Below are 18,344 nucleotides of genomic sequence, written 5' to 3' on the forward strand. Positions count from 1 at the left end.
GTTCAAGTATGAAAGATCTTAAAAATAAATAAGTGCCAATCCCAATGGTATCAATGGCCATGGAAGCAGGAGAGGTGAGGTAGCTTACAAAGGTGGCTTACACCTTCGGCTTGGGGCAATCCAGGCCCAGGAGAAGACTTACATTGCAGCCCAGTCCTGAGATCTGTGTCTGGGAATCAAACCTGTTGCATATATTCAATTACATTTTTGTTTAGTCGAGTTGCATACTCTATCAGTGTTTGAAAAGCAGACTAGATGCATCCTTTCATACCTGTCATGCTCCTGCAGGCCAACTTGCCCCTGCTGCAGCGCGAGCTCCTCCACTGCGCACGGCTGGCTAAACAGAACCCTGCCCAGTACCTCGCCCAGCATGAACAGCTGCTTCTGGATGCCAGCACCACCTCACCTGTTGACTCCTCAGAGCTGCTTCTCGATGTAAATGAAAACGGGAAGAGGCGAACTCCAGACAGGTGAGAGGGAGGAGAACCCTGGACTAACCATGGCCTTTTCCTTATACCTGTGGTAAAAGGACATTTCATGTCATGTCTAAACTGCTGATCTACACCTCTTGCAAACTAGCAATAATCTTGGAGACCTCGCTCTAGCCTGGGATGTTACAGAGTGATAATTCTTTGGCCTGTGTCAGTTAGGCTTTTGTGCAGGTTAATCTTTGCTGCTTGTAATATTAAAGTAAAAGGTGAAAATGAATGATATTCAAATGTGCTAAGTGCCACCGATGGTTCTTAGACATACAGTATTAAAATTGTCATTTATTATATAATTCCACCCCATATTTTACCCTTCAATTAGGAACTTTGCTGTTCTAAGTTTTCTCAAAATATGGTTTTGAATGCTGGCCTTTATGTGTTACTCAATAAACACAATGCAGTAGCTATTTAACTGGGTTTTGTATGAACTAAGAGAAATCTTCTGAGAAGATAGATGAACTGAGCGAAGATAAGAGTTCAATAATAGAGCTAATAGATAGCAGTTTTGCTGAAAATTTTTATTTATCAGTCATTATTTATTCTATCAGGCACTCTGCTCTCCTTATGAGAATTCTAAGAAATGTAAAATAAAGTCCTCCATTAAACCTTATAAAGTAGTTGTTGAATAAGGCATATACATGAAGTTTCCCATGTACATTATTAAAATAATTTTCCTTGATACATTGCACTCATATATAATTATTTTCCTAATACAGGAATGCAGAGTTTTATTAGCAATTTGTAAAATATGGAGAATCTTAAAATGAAACTCTATTCAAAAATTTATTTATTATATACTTTGTTTCCTTTTTCCACTTATACATTCCCTCCTTATATATTTAATCAGGCATGAGAGTAACAGATTTTAAAAGGATAACACTTGAGCACAATTATGTTCCAGATTCATAGGAGTTTACAGTCCTTGGAGCTGCTCAGAGACATCTATCTATGGCTGCCCTTATATGTATTAGCTGCTTTGCAATCAGAATGTTATTAAAAGCAAGCCAGATTACATACAATTATTACAATTTTTATGTTACTATCTCTGGAATTTTTTTCCTCTTGACATAAGACCTCTTTATAGTTTTAATTTCCTAAAGCAAATGTTAAACATTAGTTTACTTCTGACATACTGTAGACCGACCTCCATATATGACCTACCAATAGTGCTACATTCTTCTTTTTGCAAGTCATATTTCCTTAGTCATATATAAGCATTTAGTACTTTAGCTTTTAAAGGGGACCATGTAATCCAGGTTCCTGAGTGCTGTGTCCACATGATTCTGAAAACCAAGAAGCAGCAAAGGATAGATGACTCACATGTGTGTTCTTGTCTGACCCTACCCATTTACACTGCAGGAAATCAGTACTGGGTGTAGGTATTGAGATGTTCCAGCTCCATTTTTCCAGGAAAATGTAGTAAAATAATTGTGGAGAGACTGGATGGAAAATTGGGAAGAACATTTATTCATGGGGAGGAGAGGGTAACAGAGAAAGATTTAAATAGCTGTGATAAATGTAAACATAATCCTATAGGCAAAACTGGAAATGGACACAATGTATTATAGAAACCCTAACTGCTAAGTAATCATAACAGGCAGAATGAAAACTTCTTTTATTCATTCCTCTATATTCCCAGCCATCTCCCCGCTGGTTCTTTTCTAGTGTTTTGTATTTGAATGTACCATGCCTTTAGACTTTTCTAGGACAGTACTGAGGTAAGCCCTGAACAGTGTGATTAACATTGATATGGAAACTTCATGTAAATTACACAGAAAATCAGCGTTTTTGTTTTAAAGATCTGTAGCTGTGTTTGCATGTATATTTGCATTCAGTCAGGTAGAACTCTCTTACAGGCTTCAGTCTTATTCTCCCCTTGGTTATTCATAGACAGTTGCTTGAGTCAGAATTAAAAAGGTTGCTCGTTGGATGGAACATTGTTTTTCAAGTGGAACTCTGAAATGTGTGTAATAATGGAAAGATAGCAAATGGATTTCCTTAGAGTTAGGAGGAAGGGTAATGAGAAGATGTTGTGTAAGTACATTTGTATCTTGTGGGAATTTGATCAGAGCCAGAAAATATGGCCTTCTACATAATTTTTTTGCATATTATTTTCTGCATCTTGTTTGCATTTGCATTTTCCTCTTCTCTGGTTATATATCTGTATATCCAGACCTACTATATGAAATTTTATAGAGTATGGAGCTGTCTGACAGAAGAGCTTTTTTTGTTTTACTGAATGTTTTGTTGGTACATATGGTCTGACATGGATGAGCAGCCATGGTGAGATTTTGGAGTCTATTAAACTGGCTCATTAAAAAGATCAATCTGTTTCTGTAATAACACTGGGAACCATCAGTCACTAAAAGGGGGAAAAGCTGACACCTGAGGAGAAAACACATTTTGGTAATTTGTTCATGACATGTCATGAACAAAAGAGCACTCTATATTTTGTTTACAACTTTGGGGGCTTAAATTCTGTGATGACTACTGATTATATTTACTAAACAGTCATCTAATGTTTCAGGGATGGGTTTTGGCAATTTTAGCTTTCTTCTCATTCTTAAATGTGATTGTCACTGGTTCTGTTTTTTTCTTTTTTAAGCATTATTATTATTTACAGAGAAATGAATATTCTGGGGAAGATTATGAAATCTTATTTTTTTCCAGTTTGTACCAGTGAAATTTATTCTACTCTCTTTTAAAAATAGCTCTATGATGAGTCCCTGAACTGGATTTGTAGGTCTGTGGTAGACTATTGTAGAACTCAAATTAGAAAAATACAATTTTCATTTAAAAGTCATGCTCATTTTTTCTAAAATAATACGGAAAGTAAATAGAAAATTCTCATTTCTATTCTTTGTTAATATGTAAAAGTTTATTATTTATAGTAGACCTTCATTTTGCCATTCTGTGATGGGAGAAGCTGAAGAAGGGGATATGAACCCTTTTTGGATCTGGTTAAATGAAGTGACCACTTTCCAAGATAGAAACTCGAAGTTAAGAGCACTCTTTAAAACTGTGAGCTATGACAATTCTTGAAAACACTTACACTTTCATATGAAGTGAACAGAGAAAGAGCAGTTTGAAAAGGCTGTGTTTCTTGAGATTGCAGATGCATAAAAATTAGTGTTTAAATAATACTTGTGTAAGGGATATAAATGATAAACATCTAAGTATTACTTTGTCTTGTGCACCTGAAACTAATTTAAAAAATTAAAAAAAAATACTTGTGTTATGTTAATTATCATTGCTTTCGTTCTTTTTTCACAGCTTTGATATTTCAGCTTTTTGTTATAATGTGTCTTTAATATTGTATTTTCACCTTTTACGCTAATATTCTGACTCAGAGAATCTTTCTTGCTTAAGATTTTAAACCGAATGATCATTGGTTTATTGGTTTTATTTATAGGTAACACTGTCCCCCACCCCAACTATTTCAAATGGTTGGTGTTAAGTATTAATTCCCTTCATATTTATATATACATATATATAGACTGGGGGTGCCAAAAAATGTATACAAGTGGAAGCTTTGGTCAACATTGCTCAAGCAGTAGTTCGCCATAATCAGAAGTATCTGGACGCTGATGATAAACATTTTGAGCATCTCTTTTAATTTCAGAAGCCAAATGTGACTTGTATTTATCCCTCGTTATTGGTATATATTGAGTATTACAATTTTAATACAGTTTTTTCCTTTCTTAGAATGTGTATACACTTCTTTGGCACTCTTTGTATATATAAATTTTAATGTAATTATGCTGTAAAATACAGTTTAACACATTTAGACCTTATTATCAAGGCCATGTAGCTGCATTAATATAGGTATATTTTCTCCTCCTCTTCCTATAATTAAACATTATTGTTAAAAAGACTTGCTTGACCTTTAGAATTTCATAATTTTCAGCTGGGAAGGATTTTATGGATCCAAAAGGCCTACCCCTTCTCTTTATACTTGGGGAAAAGCTAGGGCCCAAAGAAATTACCTAAAGTCACAAAGCTTCTTAATGGAGAAACCATATTTACGTACCTGAAAACTTGCAGTTGCACAAAATATGTTTTAATGTGCAGAGTATAAATAAGGAAAATTCAACTAAGAATTGTGTTATTGTTTTTTTTTCTCCTTTACTTTCCCTCATTTATTTCTTCTGTATAAGTGCTCAAGAGGGTAAATGTTATAGTATAACATACTAGGGGTTCATAAATCTTTTTAATGATAGAGGAGCCACAATACAGTCAGTCAGGTTTCCTGACTTAATGAGTAAGTTAGAAAACATTGAAGGTTGAAGGATCAGAAGGCAGTCATTTTGAAACCATGTTCATTGAATATATAATATTTGTCAACACAGTACACACCAGCTGAAACTATTAGGTCTATTTTTTTTTTCTTTTCTGTAAAATGAATGGGGTTTCAATCTGTTTGTCTTTCTAAAAAGAAAAGGGAGGTACAGTTTACAAGGAATTGTAGGATTAATTGACTATATAAATAAGAATTAAATTTATATTCTCTATAGCATTCAGTTTTCTATGGAAAATGTAAGGAATTTATATTATATTCATACATTCTTGTTTTGTGTTCTTTTTTATGTATTCTTCACTTTTAAGAAATGAGTAATCATCCCTGCAGAAGTGAATATTTTTAAAAATTTTCAATTGTGAAGGCTTCTAGTGGACATTTTGGTCTCTTCACACTCCAGCCTCAATATAAACTTGCTAGCCTTATTTCTTGCTGCTCTCTTAGGGTCTAGTCCTGCTGAATGCTCTTCATATTTATTTGATATTCAAACTGATGGTTTCTGCTCTGTTCTCTACTTCTTACGTGTCATAATTCTATTCATACTTCACAGGCTAACTCAGACAGTACCTACTATTTATTAGAGTCCTAATCATAAATATTATAATGGTTACTATTTACTGAATGCTTAAGATATGCCAGGCCCTATGCTAAATAACTTACTTGCTAACATGTAGCACTTACTTCCTTATAGTCCTATTGCATAGGTTTAGGCATGCTAGATAATGTTTCTGAGGTCAAATAGTTTATAAGAGGCACCAATGGGATTCTAACCGTAGATTCTTGATTTCAATGCCCATGCTCTTACAACTATGATTCTACACCAAGAGCTGCTGAATGTTCCACCTTGAAAACAAAGTGCTTTAAGTTATTGAATGCCAAATATGTGTTAGGATCAGATAGTCCTCTCAGTAGCTCTTGAGATAATCATCCTCAGTTTGTGGATGAAAACACTGAGGCTTGTAAAGGTTAAGTACATATGCCCAACAAATAGCAGAGCCAAAATCTGAACCAACTCCATAGCCCCTGCTCTTTCAAGTGTACATTCTGGAGTGATCTTTTCTCACTCTGAACTTCCATACCACTTTTGTATATTTGTACGGTACCTGCTGAATTCAGGTCCTATAGGAAAGTATAGAAGTCTTACATCTCCAATTAAATTACGTTTTTATGGTAAAAGATTTCTCACCAGTACACTTCTACAAAGAATGTTATTAAATGATATTCTTATAGAGGGAGTTGGGGGTTTATATCTTGCTCATCTTTGTATGCCCACTAAAGCTCAGGATAGTGTGTTACACATAGTAGATATCTAAAATGAAACAAAACAAAACAAAACATCACACAACTCACAAAACAACAAAAAAACATTATTTGAACAAATAAATCATTAGAGTTAAACTTAATGTAGTCATTTTCAGTATTATACCATATTGTCTCTTCCCTAAGGACCTTCCTTCCTTCCTTCCTTCCTTCCTTCCTTCCTTCCTTCCTTCCTTCCTTCCTTCCTTCCTTCCTTCCTTCCTTCCTTCCTTTCTACTGTTTTAAAAGATGCATCTCATAGACACCCACAAGAATGAAAATAGCCATCAACAAGTCAGGAACAAAATGCCGGGATTGGTTCACTGACCAAAAAAACTGGAGGACTCCACTCAAAATGTAGAGATGACAGATTAGAATAAGAAAGCACAGTTTCAGACAGTAGGAGCAGTAGAAATTGAGTATGTCAGCTGTGGCCAGAAATTAAGAAAGGCATGGGACAGCCAGTAACAGGCAGCCTAACTGTTGAGCAGATGGCAAGCTCCAGGAGACACATGACAGAAGTATTCCACTTTCTTGTTGAGGGAGAGAAGGCTCAGATGGTTATGAATCTACCATATTGTAATCCTTGAAGATCCAGGTATTATGTTTATATGAGGTGTGATTAAGAAAAACAGTGAATGCTGCTGCTGAGTGCCATCCTACAGAAAACCAGGGATCTTCAAAATAGGAAACAGTGTGTTGAACCTTAGTAACAGTGTGTGACAAGTTTCAACTTGTTCAGTGCAGTGAGTCGGATGTGAGCTACGGTTGAGAGAAGGTGTGTTTTAAAGTGTGCTGTAAATCACGGATCATGAACAATGCATTAACATGGAATGGGCAACCAGTTTCATGCTCCATCATGACAATGCTCCATGTCAAACGTTGTTTTTGATATGACAATTTCTGTCAAATAAAATCATTACAGTGTGTCCTCATCCACCTTATTCATCGGATCTGGCACCGCGAGACTTTTAGCTCTTCTCCAAAGTCAAAAGAACCATGAAAGGTAAACATTCTGAATCTATTCAGGACATCAAGGCAGCCACAACAGTGCAACTAAAGATACTCACAAAAAGAGGACATTCAGAACTGCTTCAGAAAGTGACAAGAACAATGGGATAAGTGTATTTGAAGTGAGGATCAGTATTTTGAGGGGGATTAATGACAACGTGTCTTTTACTATGATAATATTTTAAAATTTAAACATTCACCGTAATTTTTGATCACACCTCATATGTCGAGTGGCCAGCATCCACCTGCATTTTATTTACTCCTGAAGGTATTAGCGTGCTGCTTAGGAAGTTATCTCCTAGGCAGTTGTTTAGCCCTGGAAAGATGGAAGTCATTTCTTTCCATGTGGCTCAGTAGTTATGGTCCTGTATCACTCAGCTCTCTGTTCTTCCCCATCCGAATATCCCATTTCTCCAAGATGATAGCAAAATACCACCATGGGTTGTCATGAAGAGTTAGATTTGATTTTCTTTTTAAGGAGGCAGGGGGATTTGTAATATATTTTGTTTCAGATTCATTATTCAGTACCAACAGAAAGGTGTTACATGAAATTCTTATTTAAACTCACCTAGTTCCTAACAATTGGTGAAGAGAACTTTTACTGAATTGTTTTGAAAATACGAGGTCTGACAATTAAGTTCACAAACTCATCCTAGAAAAAGTGCTACATACCTCATTGCACCTATTTCATCCTTCAAAGCAATTTTGGAACTTTTTCTGGAATGGCGATGAGAGCTGTCATTGTATTACCCTCAATGTCCTGAATGACATCAAAATATCTTCCTTTCAACGTTTCCTTTATCGTTGTGAAAAGAAAGAAGTCATTTGGGACCAGATAAGGTGAGTAGGGAGGGTGTTCCAATACAGTTATTTGTTTACTGGCTAAAAACTCCTTCACAGACAGTGCTGTGTGAGCTGGTACATTGTTGTGATTCAAGAGTCATGAATTGTTGGCAAAAAGTTCGGGTCATCTAACTTTTTAACACAGCCTTTTCAGCACTGCCAAATAGTAAACCTGGTTAACTGTTTGTCCAGTTGGTACAAATTCATAATGAATACTCCCTCTGATATCAAACAAGGTTAGCAACATCTTTGCAACAAGTTCACTAACTTAATTGTCCGACCTTGTATGACAAGAATGATTTCCTCCCTTTTGATTCACTATCTAATCCTTCTGTGGAGAACTTAACAAATTTCCTGTGTAAGAAGGGGGAGGAAGATGTGTTTAATATTAAGTTACTAATGTTTTTTTTTAATTAAATTTATTGGGGTGACAATTGTTAGTATACATAGATTTCAGGTGTACAATTCTGTATTATATCATCTATAAATCCCATTGTCTGTTCACCACCCGAGTCAGTTCTCCTTCCATCACCATATATTTGATCCCCCTTACCCTTTGGTAACCACTAAATTATTGTCTGTGTCTATGAGTTTTTCTTTCTCATTTGTTTGTCTTGTTCTTTTGTTGTTTTTGGTTTATATGCCACATATCAGTGAAATCATAGGGTTCTCTGCTTTTTCTGTCTGACTTATTTCACTTAGCATTATACTCTCAAGATCCATCCATGTTGTCACAAATGCTCCTATATCATCTTTCCTTAACGCTGAATAGTATTCCATTGTGTATATGTACCACAACTTCTTCATCCATTCATCTATCGAAGGACATTTGGGTTGTTTCCATGTCTTGGCCACCGTAAACAAAGCTGCAATGAACATTGGAGTACATGTGTCTTTATAGAGAAATGTTTTCAGATTTTTTGGGTAGATACCCAGGAGAGCGATTGCTGGGTCATATGGTAATTCTATTCATAATTTATTGAGGAACCTCCACATTGCATTCCATAGAGGCTGCACCAGTCTGCATTCCCACCAAAAAGGAACCAAAGGGTTCCTTTTTCTCCACAGCCTCTTCAACACTTGTTACTATTTGTCTTGTTGATGAAAGCCATTCTGACTGGGGTGAGGTGATATCTCATTGTGGTTTTCATTTGCGTTTCTCTGATGATTAGCGATATTGAGCATTTTTTCATATATTTGCCATTTGTATATCCTCTTTGGAGAAATGTCTCTTCAGGTCCTCTGCCCATTTTGCAATTGGGTTGTTTGTTTTTTTTGTTGTTGAGTTTCATGAGTTCCTTGTATATTTTGAATATTAGCCCTTTATCAGAGGCACTGTTTGCAAAAATCTTCTCCCATTCAGTTGGTTGCCTCATTATTTTGTCAATAGTTTCTTTTGCTGTGCAGAAGCTGTTCAGTTTCATATAATCCCATTTGTTTATTTTAGTTTTTACTTCCATTGTCTTTGGAGTCAAATTCATAAAATGCTCTTTGAACCCAAGGTCCATAAGTTTAGTACCTATGTTTTCTTCAATGCAGTTTATTGTGTCAGGTTTTATGTTTAAGTCTTTGATCCATTTTGAATTAATTTTGGTACATGGTGACAGATAACAGTCCAGTTTCATTCTTTTGCACGTAGCTATCCAATTCTGCCAGCACCATTTATTGAAGAGGTTGTCTTTCCTCCATTGTATGTTTTTAGCTTCTTTGTCAAAAATTATCTGTCCATATTTATGTGGTTTTATTTCTGGATTCTCAATTCTATTCCATTGGTCTATGGTCTATGTGTCTGTTTTTCCGCCAATACCAAGCTGTTTTGATTATTGTAGCCCTGTAGTACAAGCAAAATTCAGGGAGGGTGATACCTCCAGTATTGTTCTTTTTTTTTAATATTGCTTTGGCTATTCTAGGTCTTTTGTGGTTCCAAACAAATCTGATGATTTTTTGTTCTATTTCTTTAAAAAATGCCATTGGGATTTTGATGGGGATTGCATTAAATCTGTATATGGCTTTGGGTAATACGGCCATTTTAACTATGTTGATTCTTCCAATCCATGAGCACGGAATGTCTTTCCATTTCTTTGTGTCTTCTTCAATTTCTTTCAAAAATGTCTTATAGTTTTCAGCATATAAATCCTTCACATCCTTGGTTAAGTTTATTCCTAGGTATTTTATTCTTTTTCCTGCAATTGCAAAAGGAATTGTTTTTTCTGTTTCTTTTTCTGAGATTTCATTGTTGGTATATAGGAAAGCAATGGGCTTTTGTACGTTGGTTTTGTAGCCAGCAACTTTACTGTATACATTGATCGTTTCTAATAGCTTTTTGGTGGAGTCTTTAGGGTTTTCTATATATAGCATCATGTCATCTGCAAAGAGTGACAATTTAACTTCTTCATTCCCAATTTGGATGCCTTTTATTTCTTTCTCTTGCCTGATTGCTCTGGCAAGGACTTCCAATACTATGTTGAAAAGCAGAGGTGATAGGGGACAACCTTGTCGTGTTCCTGAATGTCGAGCAAAGGGCTTCAGCTTTTCACCATTAATTATGAGATTAGCTGAGGGCTTGTCGTATATAGGCTTTACTATGTTGAGGTATATTCCTTCCATAGCAATTTTATTAAGTGTTTTAATCATAAATTGATGTTGCATCTTTCAAATGCTTTTCTGCATCAATTGATAGAATCATATGATTTTTGTCCTTTATTTTGTTTATGTGATGTATCACATTGATGGATTTGCGAATGTTGAACCATTCTTGTGCCCTGGGGATGAATCCCACTTGGTCGTGATGAATAATCTTTTTAATGCATTGTTGTATTCGATTTGCTAGAATTTTATTTAGGATTTTAACATCTGTATTCATCAGAGATATTGGTCTGTAGTTTTCTTTTTTTGTGTTGTCCTTACCAGTTTTTGGTATCAGGGTAATGTTGGCCTCATAAAATGAGTTAGGGAGTACTGACACTTCTTCAATTTTTTGGAAGAATTTGAGCAGGATTGGTATTAGATTCTCTTTAAAAGTTTGGTAGAATTCACTAGTGAAGCCATCAGGTCCAGGACATTTGACTTGGGAAAGTTTTTGATGACTGATTCAATTTTGTTACTGGTGATCGGCCTGTTTAGATTTTCCAGTTCTTCATGATTCAGCCTTGGAAGGCTATATGTTTCTAAGAACTTGTTTGGTGGCATATAGTCCTTCATAGTATTCTTGGATAATCCTTTGTATTTCTGTGGTGTCCGTGATAACTTCCCCTTTTTCATTTCTGATTTTGTTAATTAATGTCTTCTCTCTTTTTATCTCAGTGCGTGTAGCCAAGGGTTTGTCAATTTTGTTAGTCTTTTCAAAGAACCAGCTCTTTGTCACATTAATTTTTTCTATTGTCTTTTTGTTCTTTATTTCACTTAGTTCTGCTCTGATTTTTGTTATCTCCTTTCTTCTTCTGACCTTGGGTTTCGCTTGTTCTTCTTTTTCTAGTTCTTTAAGGTGTAACATGAGGTTATTTATTTGGGATTTTTCTTGTTTCTTGAGATAGGCCTGTAATGATATAAATTTCCCTCTTAAAACTGCTTTCGCGGCATCCCAAAAATTTTGGTAGGATGTATTTTCATTGTCATTTGTTTCTATGTATATTTCGATCTCTCCTCTGATTTCTTTTTTGACCCAGTCGTTCTTTAAAAGTATGTTGTTTAATCTCCATGTATTTGTGATTTTTTCCTGCTTTCTTTTTGCAGTTGATATCCAATTTCAAAGCCTTGTGATCAGAGAATATGCTTGGTATGATTTCATTCTTTTTAAATTTGCTGAGGCTGATTTCATGTCCCAATATATGGTCTATCCTTGAGAATGTTCCAAGTACACTCGAAAAGAATGTATAGCCTGAATGTTTTAGGATGAAGTGCTCTATATATGTCAACGATGTCCATTTCATCTAATGTGTCATTTAGGGCTGCTATTTCATTATTTATCTTCTGTTTGGATGATCTATCCATAGCTGTCAATGATGTGTTTAAGTCCCCTAGTATAATTGTGTTTTGGTCAATTTTCCCCTTTAGTTCTGTTAGTACTTGCTTGGTATATTTTGGTGCTTCCTGATTGGGGGCATAAATATTGATGACTGTTATGTCTTCTTGGTGTATAGTCCCTTTTACCATTATGAAATGTCCATCTTTGTTTCTTGTTATATTTTTCACCCTAAAGTCTGTTTCATCGGAAATCATTATGTCTACACCTGATTTTCTCTGGGTACAATTTGCTTGGAGTGTCAATTTCCACCTTTTCACTATGAGTCTATGCTTGTCCTTGTAGCTGAGATGTGTCTCTTTGAGACAGCATATGGTTGGGTTTAGTTTTTTGATCCAATCTGCTACTCTGTGTCTCTTTATTGGTGAGTTTAGTCCATTTTCACTTAGGGTGATTATTGATATGTGAGGATTTCCTGTCATTCTATCTTTAGTTTTCTGGTAAGGCTGTGTCTCCATTGTTTCTTTGCCTTTTTGTTGTTGTCTATTATTTCTGTGTGGTGGTATTCTATGATGTTTCCCTCTGTTTCTTCTTTTATTACAGTATATATTTCACTTCTGGATGTTTTTTGAGTGCTTACCCTTAAGTTTACGTAAAAGAAAGTGTGATATTTAGAGTATTCCAGTTTCTTCAGCACGCTTACTTTTTCTATTCCCATATTCCAGTTCAGGCCTTACTCTCCCCCTTTTTGTGTTTTGGTTGCCACAAGTTGTCTCTGTTGATGGTGGTCTAATAGCCTCCTTTATTATTTCTTGTAGTGCAGGTCGTGTGTTAGAAAATTCCTTTCAGCTTCTGGATCTCTGGAAAGGTCTTTATTCCTCTTTCATATCTAAAGGAGGTCTTTGCTGGATATATTATTCTTGGCTCATAATTTCTCTCTTTCAATAGTTTGAATATTTGGTTCCATTCCCTCCTAGCTTGTAGAGTTTCTGCTGAAAAATCTGATGATAATCTAACGGGCTTTCCTTTGTACGTTACCGTCTTCTTTTCCCTGGCTGCCTTGAGGGTCTTTCTTTGTCATTGATTTTAGACAGCTTCAATGCAACATGCCTTGGTGAAGGCCTGTTGGGATTGAGGTAATTAGGTGTTCTATTTGCTTCTTGGATTCGAGGATCCAGTTCTGTCCACAAGTTTGGGAAGTTCTCATCAACAATTTGTTTGAATACATTCTCTATTCCCTTCTCTCTTTCTTCTCCTTCTGTTACGCCCATTATTCTTATAGTGCTCTTTCTGATGGAGTCAGAAAGTTCTTGTAGAGTTCTTTCATTTCTTTTAAGTCTCAGGTCTCTTTCTTCTTCCATCTGTGTAAATTCCAGGTTACTATCTTCGATGTCACTGATTCTTCCCTCCATCTGGTCAACTCTACTACCTAAGCTGGATATTTTATTGTTAATTTCTTCTATTGAGTTCTTAATCTCCAGAAATTCTATTTGGCTCTTTTTCAAAATTTGAATCTCTTTTGTAAAATGCTCATGGTGTTCTTTGATTGTGTTTCTGAGTTCATTAAACTGCCTTTCTGTGTTTTTTTGCATCTCGTTCAGTTTTTTCAGAATTGCAATCTTGAATTTTGTCATTTAAATCACATATTTCCATATCTCTAAGTTCCTTTTCTGGTGACTTTTCACTTTCTTTCTGAGCTGTCTTGTTTGCCTTGGTTATTCATGGCAATCACTGATTTACTATTTCTCTTCCTAGACATGTTACATGAGTGGCTTCTGCAACAGGTTGATAGGTATGCGAAGAGCTTTTGAAGTTCCAAAGCTCTTTTTGCACCAGATTCAGACCCCTTATGTTTCAGCAGTTCTGTTTACTCCTGCAGGGATCCGCCCATATAGGTGGGGCCGGGGCGGGGTTAGTTTTGAGAAGTGGCCCAGAGCAATCGTGGTGACCACCACCACAGCCAGTCCTGCTTCCACAGCTACCTCCCCTTTGCCAGAAGTTCTTGAGCTGCGAATCTGTGTCTGCGGTCCACAGTTCTCAGAGCAGCAAATACTCTGTCCTTTGATCTGACACTGCTACTTTATTGCTTCTAGCACCTGGCTGGTGGGGGCTGGGCGAGCTCTGGAAGGGTAGGGAGGGTGCGGCTAGTCTCTGTGCCTAAGGCTTCTGTTCTCCGCTAGGCAGTGAGGGCTTAAACCACCAATTTCAGCCCTCTTCCCTCAGTCTTTGCTGCCATGAGCATTGGGTTCAGCCGTGTTATATGCTGTCCCCTCAGCCCTGTGGGCCGTAAGTGGAGCCCTAGCAGTCTTCCCTGTCCTGCAGTTGTGGTAGTTCAGAGGTGCAGTGAGCACGGAGCACTGAGCTATGTCTGTGTTTTTCTCCTGCGCACGGCTCTATCTCTGCACTCCCCCCCCCCCCCCCCCCCCCCCCCCCCCGCTGATACGATTCAACTACCTGGAGGTGAATTCAGTAGTGGGCCTCTTCGTCTGCATTGTCTGCTGTGCAGGGAGTCTTTGTGAGGTTATTGTTGTCCGATTCGTTGTAAATTCCAGGGGTGCGCTACAGAGGCTCACCTCAAGCCGCCATTTATTCCCAATCAAGTTACTAATGTTTTTATGATTTTAAAATAGAACTGTTACCTCCTGACCTATGTCCTTTAGAGATAGATTTCTAAAATACAAAAAAATGAAAAACTAGAGTTTTTTAAAATTTTGAGACCCTGCCAGCATCTCAGTCACAACTCTGGCTGAGATACTGGCAGAGTGGGACAGTGATGTGATGGGGCTCATATAAAGGAGTCCTGGGGCAGGGCAGAGGGACCTATACCAGAGATGCTTAAGAGACCAGCATTAGGACTTGATCTGGAGAAGAAAGTTGTGAGTGACCTCCAAGTTTCTATGAGTGACTGTGGCATAACTGACTGGTATAAGAAGTACCAGAAAAATGAAGTCACTTAGGACGTGTTCTGTTTGAAATACCTGTGCCGAATTGGAGAAGTGAGCTCCTAAGGCACATATTTATTTAAACACAACTAAGATTAGAAGTTTGAAGTTTTTTCCTTGCCATTCTGTTTATTATGCTGTACCAGTTTGCCTCCCTCTAGAACAGTGTTTATAGTGATATCCTCCACTCCCAGTTAAAAACAATTTTAATCTAGGAAAAAAAACTTATGCTGCTCCTGTCATGTAGGAGAGATTGATTGGTCTTCTTATTCTATTTATTGTCATGATCTTATAATATTTTTTGTCGTTCTTCCCTGTTTTTAATGTTATACTATTTTATATAAATATTACTAAGGGATTATCAGTGCATAGTAGCCAATCATGACATTTAAACTATTTTAGAGGAAAGGATTTTTCAGTGTTTGTTTGTTTTTTTTTTTTTTCTCAAATAGCTTACAGCCTCTGTTACTGAGTAACTCCGGAAAAATCAGCATTAGATGGGGTAAATTGTAAATTAGATTGTTTCTTAAGGGTTCTTTTTTTTTTTTTTTTTTAATGCACATTGTTTCTTTTTAAGCCCAGTAATCCCTTTTTTCTGAGCAGGAAACTGAATCCCAAATGGTAACTTTTCCAGGTTATCTCAAGGTTACACAATTGAGTCCTGAGTAGTCCCTATTTTTAGGACTATCAGATCTTGAGAGAGAAGTGATTCGGATCTAAATATTAACGTAGTTAGATTATGTTCAGGAAAATTTCTCCTGGTAAGGAGATACAATATCCTTATGTTGATTTAAAAAACAAACAAACAAATGCCTTCTAGAAATCCATGAGACAGGATGGACTTCCTATTAGAATTTGAGTTATTTCAAGAGTGTGCTGGTATGGGACAATGAATGGTATTTGTTGGATTTGCGTAATACACTTTGAAAGGGCAGTAAATAAACATACATATTTGGAAATTGCCCAGACAATTAGGTATAAATAGTTTTAGGTATTTTTAAGGAGCAAATAGCAATTAAATTGTTTTAGTTACCTTTCTGGATATACATCCTTTGAATAGGGTTGGCCTTCTAGTAGATGTGAGTGATTTGAGGAAGCACCACGCAGACCTTTCCATAGCTTTATTTCTGTGGACCATGGACATTTTAATGTTTTGCTGTTATAATATCACTACCTCTGTGAGATGATGAGCTTTATCATTTCGATAGTTAGCTGAGTTATTGGACCCAAGATAGGACAGTGGGACCTGATAGAAGTGATAGGATAGACTCAGGACCTAGCGTTGCTTAGGATATTACTATCCTCTTTTTTTGAGGGGGAAAGGGTTTTTTTTTTTTTTTCATAATAATGGGTCGTTGGAGTAATGGCACTGGTCTGAGGGTAGAGATAGAGAGCATATCTAACCACTTTGAAAATTGTAAGAATTCTTCCAATGTTGTACGTTGTTATCTTTGAAAAAGAAAGACAAAACTAGTAAGTTGATGTGGTTTTTGACACAAGTGGGCCTAAGATGTTTTGATATTTAGAAGTAACAGGGGCTGCTATAAAGTATTTAGAGGATATTTTCTATTTTTGCACAAAAATTAGTTGCAAATAATAAATTGTTCAGAGCAAAGAACAGAGAAGTTCTCTGTTGGCTAAAGTGATTGACATAGACACAGTTTGGCCAGAGGACCATCAGCCCTGTATGTTCCAATCTGCATAACCATGACATTTAGATGTAAATATAGAGAAATTGGATTACAGAGTTTTCAATCTAGAGAGACCTCAGAAATCATCTAGTCCAGTGGTTTTCAAACTTGATTTAGCAGCAGACTTTTTCCTTTAAAATGAAATCTTAGGTGGAACCCTAATTTATAAAACAGTAAGAATAATAAGTGGGTTCCTCTGGTCCTTTAAATATTGATTGTTTGGGGGAAAAGTTCTTCATTGCCTGCAGCATCCCTTATGCACCTCAAGTGGCACAGTTTGAAAACCACTGATCTAGTCCAACCCTTTCATTTTACAGATGAGCAAACTGAGGTCCAGAGAGGTTAAGTGGCTTGCCCAAGGTCACACAGCTAGTCGTGGAAGAGCCAGGACTAGATCTCAGGTCTCTTGATTCCCAGTCCAGAGCTCTTTCCACTACAACACACTGCCAGTAAGGTAGGTGCTGTGTTAGCATTATGTTCATAGCTGCTGATAGTCTTCAGTATTTTCCAACTGATTTATGCTGGTAATGTGAATTGAATGTTGAAGTATATTATTCAGAAATGTATAGGATGCGGAAATACAAATTAGAATCACACAGATAAACTCTTAGAAGATAAATCGATATCTAGAATTTGAGTTATTTCTTTTTACTTTAAAAAATAATTTTAAAGAAATGCATTTCGGTAATGTCTAAGCTGCAGTGGACATTTTATCTGATATCAATGATCAATATGTATAGAGTAAGTATACTTTGATAGGAGCAGTGTTGAGACTTCTAGCCAACACTGCTGCAGGGACCATGTCCTGCTATCATTTCCAGTGTTGGCCAACCTGCTGTCTCCAGGACAGGGTATCTTTCTTCAGGATGTAGTGGGCATGTATTCATTTCCCTCAGTTCTTTGTCTGCTATATCTTCTGTGTCTTTTATCCTTCTCAATCTTGTGTGTGTAAATTGTCACTGGGGATTTACCCTATGGAATATAAAGAATGGCTCATTATAGAACCCTAATGGTCTCTGTTGTCAAGTAAGTTGCCACTCCAGTCCCTCCAGTATTATCAGACGAAGACCATCCTGGAAGCCAGGGAAGTAGGAAAAATGTCTTAGGATCTCTTTGCTATTGGTACCAATCTAAAATCAAAGAGGCATTCAGAAATCGGCAGCTGCTGTGAGTTGGTGGAATTCTTATGGGGAAATTTTACAGGGAAAATAGATATTACCACTGGTCTAACAATTGAGTGCTGATCTTGTGAGGAGAGCCAGCTGTTACATAAAAATTAGTTTGGGAGCTATGATTTCAGTTAAAGTTGGATATAGTTTGTTCCTATCTTACTGAGTATATATAGTTTGTCTCTAAAAATAGAGATCTATTCATCCAGAAAATATTTCTTTAGCCCTATTTTTTTTTGAAAATATATGAGCAGTGATTAGTTATCAGGTCTCATTTATAGAATGCAATCCTTCTTTAAGCCAACTCCAGAGTTTTGTATATCACATGATTAAGTCAGGGGTATGCCCATCCTGCCCTGAGACCTGGTCACTTCAGAGAGGTTACACATGCTCAGAGAGGGGGGTGCACCTAAATCATCTTTTAGCCCCAGCTAGCTCTAAATGACTGCTGATTGATGTTTTGACGACTCAAGGTAATGTCAGAATCACAGGTATTGCATTGCTTTATTTTTTAGCTCATTTGATCAGCGCTTTCCAATAGAACTTTCTGTGATGACGGAAATGTTCTGTATCTGTGCAGTCCACTACTGTAGTCACTAGATCCAGGTGATAATTGAGCACCTGAAATGAGGCTACTGCTATT

The 18,344-nt window shown here is 36.7% G+C and overlaps 1 protein-coding gene across 8 annotated transcripts in view; it reads left to right on the forward strand.

Moving 5' to 3' along the window:
* RUNX1T1 (RUNX1 partner transcriptional co-repressor 1) overlaps positions 1–18,344 on the forward strand; it is a 195,953-nt gene that overhangs the window by 112,100 nt on the left and 65,509 nt on the right. For all 8 annotated transcript variants that reach the window (XM_081070762.1, XM_081070760.1, XM_081070759.1 and 5 more), the window contains one exon: positions 289–470. In XM_081070762.1, the coding sequence (XP_080926888.1) occupies positions 289–470 (182 nt within the window). The remainder of the gene's footprint in view (positions 1–288; positions 471–18,344) is intronic.

This window comes from Rhinolophus hipposideros (genome assembly GCF_964194185.1).
Source record: "Rhinolophus hipposideros genome assembly, chromosome: 13".
NCBI lineage: Eukaryota > Metazoa > Chordata > Mammalia > Chiroptera > Rhinolophidae > Rhinolophus > Rhinolophus hipposideros.